At 43.1% G+C, this 9,249-nt stretch overlaps 1 protein-coding gene across 1 annotated transcript; it reads left to right on the top strand.

Annotated features, from left to right (window-relative positions):
* Positions 1 to 5,998: 5,998 nt before the first annotated feature.
* Positions 5,999 to 8,798, top strand: LOC146514848 (uncharacterized). Its single transcript, XM_085164558.1, has 3 exons — positions 5,999 to 6,508; positions 6,752 to 6,897; positions 7,135 to 8,798. The coding sequence occupies exons 1-3, from the start codon at positions 6,391 to 6,393 to the stop codon at positions 7,687 to 7,689; spliced, it is 819 nt and encodes a 272-aa protein (XP_085020684.1). The 5' UTR covers positions 5,999 to 6,390; the 3' UTR covers positions 7,690 to 8,798.
* The last annotated feature ends 451 nt before the right edge of the window (positions 8,799 to 9,249 follow it).

Here is a 9,249-nt window from a genome sequence, read left to right as displayed (position 1 = left end):
GCTTCGTGTCCACACTGAGAGGGATTTTTCTCTTCAAATAGTCACTGTGGGACACCTGATCCCAGAGGCTGCAGTCCAACCATTACTGCTTTACCCTGGATGGCTTTACCCTGACCTCCAGTAACACTGTGAGGAATCTTGGTGTCATGTTTGCTGTGTGGCAGGAAGGATGTAGGACCCAAACGCAGGACTCATACGCAGAGAATAAACTCAAAACGGTGCCTTTATTGCTGGAAAAACTCTAACATCAAATACAAAACTAAACTGGAAGCAAGAAACTCAAACTAGAAAACGAACCAAAAAAGGTTTTGACGATGTGTGAGGCTGATGTTTCTGGCTGAGGAGTGAAAGGAGCGATAACACTCATTATCAGAGGCCAAAGTACAGAGCAGAGTTCACTTCTAGTCTCAGTTCTTGTTCTGCTCTGTGGAAAAGTCAGAGGTGAGAGCAGGTGTGGGCGTTGTCTCCATGAGACAAGGCTGTTGTTCTGTTTCCTCCTGTAATTATATATTTTTTTCACTCTTTATGCTGTTTTATTTCAGGCCTCTTATTAATCACAGCTGATCGGCGATCCACTAAGAACCGTTTGTATCTATGTAGATGCAGCATACCTGCGCTTCCGGATAATAACTGTAATTAATGGGATGGCATCACGGCTGACATTGCTATCCACTGTAATTACTCACAGGCGTTTAAAGTGCAGATCTATACATGTAAAGATTATTTAAATGGGTTCACACAGTCATGGAAACAGCTTAAAGTTAATCTGCACTGAAGGGCAAAACAAATGGAAACTCAGACAGAAACAAACATCTGCCAAGGAGGCGAAATCCTCCCAGAAACACGCTGAAAATAGGACAGTGTGTGAAAGGAGGCGTGCAGTGCAGCACCTTCACTCAAGAAGTTCAGGCTTAAAGTACGTGAACTTTTCTCGAGTGTCCTCACAGATTTTATGGCACCTCAGATAAAATTATTAGTCACAGGTGACTCTGCTGTGAAGGTGCACTCGGCTGAAGTGGGAAGTTTAAGAACCCTCGATTTATTTTTTAAGTATTTCTGCGTGAATATCCTAAAACACATCTTCACATGTACTACAAGTACTTAATGAGATCTCAGGATAAAAATGAGACAAAGCCTTCATTTATTGAAGAAAATTATCTAAATTAGCATCAGTGAGGGGTGGACCTTTGCTTCTGGTGTCCTGTGTGACCCCCGTGTGCAGAAATAACTGCATGATAATAATAATTTGGGGGATTTTTAGCCACTCCTCTACATGTGGGTGGGATTTACTTCATAGATGTTTATAAGAAACAAGGTAAAACCAATGCTGAAGAGCCTTAAACCTGCCTTCTTTCCTCAAACCAGGAGAACTCCTCTAAAATATGATTGGATGGAAATCGGTCAGGAAATGAGCCCACCTGATCTCTGACCACAGTAAAGCCGTTTCTGAGGCGTTCATGGTCCCTGCAGGACTGCAGGATTTGGAGTATCATTTCCACCCATCTGTCCATTAAAACAAGGTGCAGATTTTAACATTTACAAACATATAATGAGCCTCTTTTAACAACATATGTTTCTGGGAAATGTCCAGAAGTTATTATGAGATCTATGCCTCTATCTGTCAAATCTATACCAGCCTCTTGAATTATATGATCCAGCATGCTTCGAGTTTTTGCTGAAGTTCTATTCTGAACAGTATTTATGAGAGTCTGGGTCTGAGTTTCAGATGGCATGAAACGAAGCTCATTTAAGGAGAAAACAATGATCCTGCAGCTAAATATATCTGAAAAGCCACAGAAATGCTTGCATGCTCATCAGCTAAATAACATAAAAGCATGCTGTTATCATGTATCATCACATTTATTTCATAGCGTGACCTTTTTGAGAACAGGAAGATTCCTGCAGGCGCACAAATATTATTTTGTGAAGCGAATATCATCATGCAAAGACTAATTAAATTTGAGCAAAGGGAAAACTCACACTCAGTTCTCATTCTATCCACATGCACAATAATAATCTGTGTGGTTCGCCTGCACACTCAATCACAGAGTCATATCCTCGCAGCGTGGCGGGTGGTGCTGGAGGCTCGTTCTAATGTTTCTGGGAATTACAGAGACACAGAAACACCCAGAACTGCACAATCATGCAGAGGAGGTCCTGCTCGCAGGCCGGGCAGGCCGGGTGGTCTGCAGGTGACAGTCATACAAAATTCTTCTGGCTCAGAATCGCATAAACAACATTATTGTTCCTCATGTCTTACTGCAGAGATCTGATCCCAACACAGAGCACCTGAGCTTTGTGCTTGATGGCCTGCATCAAAGTGTCTCCTCCTCTTGACCGATGAACATCAGCGGATCTGCAGCCGAACAATAGAAAGTGTTTTAATGACCATGCAGCTGTAACTCCAGTCACACCCTCCCCATCTTAATGACAGAACTGTGGTAGTCTGTTAACAGTTTTCATTTTTGAAACTTTAAATATTAAACCTGCACCCTTTCTAATGACCATCAAGGGGAGACACCTGTGGTGGTCTTATTGAGGTTTCTCATATAACCTTAGAGTTGTCTGCCATATTAGATGTAACAGAAACATGTTTTTCTGACTGCTGGCGAACACGGCAACACGTTTCCCTGCTACCCGTTGGTTTCAGTTGGGTCTGCAGGTTGGTGTGTCTGGGGTCTTATTTACATGACTGTCAGCCCAATATGGCGAACAAGCTAACGCTGTGTCTGCAAAACCTCAAGTCTGTGGAAAATCGACCATGACCTCAATAGCACATCGCTGGGGGGTTTGGGGTCAGGCGCTTGTTTTTGTTCTGAATAAAAAAAAACATTTAAAAGTTAATTTTGTAGATTTTGGTCATTCTGAGTTTTGCAAAGGAAAATTTTCTAGGATATTCTGATTGGCTACCAGCTGATTAGGTACCAGCTAATGATTGACAGGACGTCAGGGTGGCTACGTCCACATTTTTTACTGTCTGTGCGCTCAGCCTGTATGATGTTGTGATGTCTCCTGTTTGTGATTGGTCAGATGTGGCTGACTCATGTGTCACGTGACCATCCTTAGACTATCATCACGTTCAGGCAGAAAAGGAAAAGACATCCCGGCTGTGCTGAACTGCCTTTAGGTCGGAGGCCTCTGGACGACCTCACAATGAGAAGCTGAGGGTGAAGCTGGTGAGATGCAGAGATGGAGAGAAGTGAAAACACAGAAACAGGCAAAGTATAACAGGATCTAACCCAAAGAAGGATGAGAAAATGGCTCAGATAAACAGGAAGCCATGGGACAATGAATAACAGAAAACACAAATATCAGGGAGCGTAACCAAAAAACATGACATCTGTCATTACATGTAAAGCAACTCCATGCAGTGCTCGACACTCACGGAAACATAAAAATAGGAATACTTTTCTGCCAAGCATCGGTGTAGGCCAGCAAGCAATGGTGTCCTTCCAGTGCCTCCTGGGCAGTTGGGGTGGAGCTGCGGGACTCTTGCTCGGCTCCATCCTGCAAAGGAGAATCTCATGTCTCATGTGGAGAGCCATCTCGTGCTGCTGTATTTCAATGAATTCTTTATTTACTTGAACATTTCCAGGAATGAAAGGCTTCACCTCTGAGAGAAGGTGGTGTGAAAGTCTCACTGTGAAACTTGAAAAGTGTCATTATTTGCAGCGGGCTCTTTATTCAGCCGAGCGTCCCCGCAGCCAACACGATTAGTGGAAACATAACCTTGCATTAAATAAATATTCAAGTAAAAATACTTTATAGTAGTCAAAGTAGTTTAGTCCTCTGACAGCACCCGTGCCTTTCGAGTTTTTATAAGTGAGCGCTGCAGGTGGAGGCAGGCTGAGAGGGGCTGGTGTGAGCTGCTGTCACTGTGCAGCTGAAACAAATCCTCACTTTCACACAGGATCCCAGTAATCACGGCCCTCTTTCCCCAGCAGAACGGCTCCGGTACAAACCTCTCGGGCACTTTGTGTCCTTGGTTGTTGTTTCTAAAAATAAGTGAGCGGTCTGCACTGAGGCAAGCGGCGGCGTTTTTTCCACTAGGAGCGAAAACATTCAGCCGGGGAATCGATTGTGCAGCAGACAGATGACAGGAGGTGAAGCTCAGCTCTCACAGCTGATCCAGGAATAATGATGTGATCGGAATGTCACGATTCCCAGGAGATGATCTGTAAAATATCAGCTTCTGCTCAGGCAGTCTTTGGGAAATAGCATGGCAGCCCCAGAGGTTGACCGTCGGGATGATTGCAGATGGATGTCGCAGAGCAGCAGGGGTCCGAGTTTCTGACAGCTGCCATCACGGAGCAAATACAGACTTTAAAGCCACAACATAACAAATATATTTGTCCTGAAATCACCCAGAAATCATCAGACTGTTTGAGTTTGTGCTGACTAAAATGATCTCTCTGTTTAAAGACACAGCAGTGAGCTGATTAGAAAGTCATCAGTTGAAAATTTGAATTAGAGCTGCTTCACTCCTTCTGTAGGAGTCAGTGTTATTTAAAGAGAGTGCTCAAACTGAAATGTCAGTCAGTGCTCTGTCAGGGCAGCATTCACAAGATCCTCAGACGATGTCATCCACACTCTGCTCGAGACACCATATCAGGTGTGATGCGACCCCCGGTACGAGGGACAAATGCGTGTTATTCACCTTTTTGGCTGCTGGCTTTGTCAAGTGAACTCATTCATAGACACCCAAACACCTAAATGTGATGGCTTTAGTTGTTAGCAGCAGGAGCTTTAGTTATTAGCAGGTTGCCATGGTTACCTGCAGTTTGCATGTCGACTTGTCTGCAAACACTTGGGGATTTCTATGTGATGCGCCTCCTCGTCTCTGAGTGGGTCTCCTCCAGGCGATCTGGAGGTGAGTCTATCTTCCCATGTTAGCTCTGCGACAGATTGGACACCTGTTCAGGGTGCTCTCTGCCTCTCGACCTGCGAGACTCCAGACTCCATGCCAAGCATGACCCAGAATTGACTTATGACCCAGCCCAGCTAAAAATCCTCATTTTATGCACATAGTAGTTCCAGTTATCTGTATAAAGTACTGCTCCTGGTTATGCAGGTAATATTACTCATGTCTGTATTATATAAAAATGTCAGGGCTCTGTGTGTGAGCAGGCGGAAGTGAGGATCCAAATGCAGGACTTGGAGACTGAATGCAACTCAAAAACCACAGCTTTATTGCTGGCAGAAAACAAAAACATAAACCAAACCAGGGAAAACACAAACTGGAACACACAGGCACAATCTGAGGGTACGACGCAACACTGACACAAAGAAACATGGGGCGTAAATACACTGAGGAAGTCCTCGAGGAATTAGAGACAGAAAGGGAACACAGCTGGGAGGAATGAGACCTAACGAGACAGAGGAAGCGAAACTAGAAACACTGACATGAGACATAGCCCTTCAAAATAAAACAGGAATGGTAAATGGTAAATGGCCTGCATTTGTATAGCGCTTTACTTAGTCCCTAAGGACCCCAAAGCGCTTTACACTACATTCAGTCATTCACCCATTCACACACACAAGACACAGACTTGACACTGGACTAAAAGAGACACATGGAAAACCTAAGAACTAGAAAACACATGAGAGGTAGAGCAGTAGAAATACAGAGAAAGAAGCTTAAACACTAGTGATAACAATGATGAAAACCAAATATCAGATCAGAACACAAGTCACTTACAGCAAAGAAATTATAGAACAATAATAATAAACAAAACACTGGGTCATCGAGCCAGGACCGTGACAAAAAAATCTTCCATGCAAACTGCAGGCGCTGAAAGCAATCATAAGAAGGTTTTCAAGCAACTTGTTGGGGAATACACATTTCTCCCTAGTGACTGGTCAGCCCATTCTCAAATGTTGGACTGGTGGTTGCCAGGGGACCAGTGACTGATCCCTCACGGCCAACTTCACCTCTAGCTTGTGCAGGTTTTATTCTTAATCAGTGCCTGGAAGCTTCACTGAGTTCCTTGAACTCTATATCATCTTTTTTGGTCTTTGTGCTGATATTGTCATGAACATTTTCCTGCTTTGTGTTTGAAGCTGTGGAGCTCTGGCTGCCTTTTGCTGAATTTCACTGCATTAAGCTGGGCATACACTGCAATTTTTGGCCCATTTTGAGCCGATTTTTCAGTCGTGCAACCACTTTGGTGATTGGCCCGATTTTGGCCTTCATCGTGCGTTGTGCATCGTGTAGTATACGTGGGGTAACGAGAAGCGATTGACACCTCACAACCAGCTCCCGATCATCAATCACTTGGTCATCGTGAGGGTGTCACCACAGCTTCACACACTGCGCACGCGCAAACACATAAACGTCAGCAAAAAAGACAGAGTAGCACGGCAGCGCAGCGTATTGTCTGGACACAAGCGATGGAGGCACAACTGGTTGAACTTTGGCAAGCCTTTTTGATGTGGCTTCAAAAAAATTACCATGACCGCAACAAACGTGACAGGAGTTGGATGGAGATTGCTGCCCAATTGCAGCTTCCTGGAAATTTTTTGTCATTAGCAATTTAGCAAAGTTGATGGTGGTAGTGGTGTTTGTGACTGAGTGAAAGAGAGGGAGAGAAAGAGACAGATGTAAAACCCTATAAATCAACTTTCAGAAATATTTATTTTTATAATTAATTTCCAAGTAAACACTCCCTCAAACTGCAGTTTTAACTTTAGTATGAGGAGAGTTTTGAATCTGAACTATTTAAATAAAAAGTACATGTTAATGTAAATTTTTCAGTGAATGAGGTGAAAACCTGGGTTGCATCACTTCGGACACAGTATGGCAAACTGCTCAAATTGAAACCTAGTGGCAGTGGCCAGAAACCACCAACTCCCAAACAGACCTGGATCTTAAAACATTTGGATTTCTTGAAGGCACGTGTTTTCCATAGATAGACTGAGTCCACTCTGAGAGTAAGTTCATAACCAAGTAGTTTAAAAGCATACACAGATACACACACCTTATGAAGGGATATTTGTGGTGAATGATGTCAAAGGTAATTCTCAGTTGAAATGTTTTTAGTAAAATAAATGCCACAAAGTATATAGTGTAAAATTAGTGTCTGATGTAACTAATACTGTTTAGATCTTTATCACTTTCCCTTTGTCTGCTTTTAGTACGGTTTCCTACAGCTTGGAACAGAGTCAGAGGACATAGGCGCAACAGAGGAGGGAGATGAGGATCAGTCCACTATGGGAATTGAAGCAGATGTCCTTATGTCTTCAAACACCACTAGCCCAGTTTCAGTGAGCCAGGAAGAGGAAAACACCTCAAACAGTCCACCAATCTCAGAGTTCACAGGTCGGCTTGTTAAAAGACCTAGAGTGCAAAAACATGCACCAAAATCAGCAGAGCACAGCATTGAGATGACCAAACTTTCCCTGCTTCAGCAGGTCCAGCAAACGCTATCGGCATCTAATGCAGATTCTGAGGAGCTGTTTGGCCAACAAGTAGCCTCAGAGTTGAGAAACATAAAGGACAGAGCTCTACAGCTGCGGCTCAAGAGAAACATCATGAACATGATTTATGACACGCAGGAGGCCAAGCAGGGAGGCCACCATTCGCAATTTGCAGGTTCGCAGGTTAGGCCACCTTGGTATCCCACCCAACCTCATCAGGTCCAGCCCCCCCAGACTGCCAGGCCCCATCAACCCAGCCAATGTCCTTTCTGAAAATGCTCAACTCTGAGTAACTTAAATAATAAATTTCAAACAGTTATATCTAAGAATATTTTCAAGTTTACTAGTTCAACTTTACTAGTTCCTGCTGTAAACACAGTGTTGGGAAGGTTACTTTTAAAATGTATTTAATTACAGATTACAGAATACATGCCCCAAAATGTATTCTGTAACGTATTCCGTTACGTTACTCAATGAGAGTAACGTATTCTGAATACTTTGGATTACTTAATATATTATCATGCTGTTTACAACTACATGAAAGTACTATTGCTGTGATTTATTACTGTTACTGAAGGTCCGCGGGTCTGAACCGTAGTAAAGGGACCTCTGGCTAATACGGTGGGTTCTGTGTCGGGCTCGTAGCCAAAAACTAGCTTTACTTTGTTGTCTGGGTCAAGTTTGCTAGCGAGAGACAGAGAGAGGCGTTGAAAGGCTGCTCCAACGGAACTTATTGTTTTTGGAGGAAAACACGAACACGGTGTACAGTCGAGTCTTAATAGCTTACTTACAACTGGGCTCGTCAGGCACTCTTCTTGGCTGCAGTGGTTATTATTATATTTACATGCTTCCAGCTCCCGTTTTTGCTCGATGACAGCTCGTACTTTTCCTTTTTCTCCCTCCCTCGCTCACAGACACATAACGTGTATGGCAGTCCATTCTCCCTGCAGTACGGACTACACTGCCCATGATGCTACATTCTTTAGAGCTATGCCTGTAGCATTCTGCCTATTAGCTTAGCACAACAACAACAAAAAGGCCTCTCTCACCTAGGAAACACGCAGAGAGAGAGCGTCACCCTGTAACCATGGCAACTGTAACGCTGCCGCCTGGAACAACAGAACATAGCTGTCTAACAAAACCCAAACAGTCCTGACCCGTGACAATATGAAACAGGGAAGTACCGCCATGTAATTAATTTATTTCAACAAAGTAACTGTATTCTAAATACCACCTTTTTAAACTGTAACTGTAACGGAATACAGTTACTCATATTTTGTATTTTAAATACGTAACGGCGGTACATGTATTCCGTTACTCCCCAACACTGTGTAAACACAGTCCATTAAATTACAGCTTCATTCAAATGTTTTAAATGTCCCTTGTTTTAAATGTTCCAACAGTTAATTCAAATTGTACATTAGAATTTTCTTGGTGACACTATTACTATGTGTCTTTCCTACCTCAATTTTGTGGAGTGTGGCAGAACTATTTGCACAATTTGATGGAAGATATTTTTGTATTTATGTAATAAAGCAAACCATTTTTGCAATTTCCCAGAGGTAGATTTATTGTTGTCAGTATTTACAATTTTATTTTTTTATTTAGTAACTTTTGGAAAGTAAACAAGGCAATTTAAACAAAAAAAAAACCCCTTCTGTCTTCCTACACCATGTCTTCTTGCCATGAAACACTCCCTGCAGGTAGGACAAAGTACTCGCAAAGGACATCTCGTTGTTTCTTTGCTTCCACTGAGGGGTTCCGTGCAAGGCCCATTGAAACTGACTGAAGCTCTCCCTCCCTTCTCCATGCACCTTCGACCAGCTGGTGGTT

Source organism: Neolamprologus multifasciatus, chromosome 7 (genome assembly GCF_963576455.1).
Source record: "Neolamprologus multifasciatus chromosome 7, fNeoMul1.2, whole genome shotgun sequence".
NCBI lineage: Eukaryota > Metazoa > Chordata > Actinopteri > Cichliformes > Cichlidae > Neolamprologus > Neolamprologus multifasciatus.
Note: the sequence above shows the minus strand (reverse complement) of the source record. Positions and strands in the feature narration are given on the sequence as shown.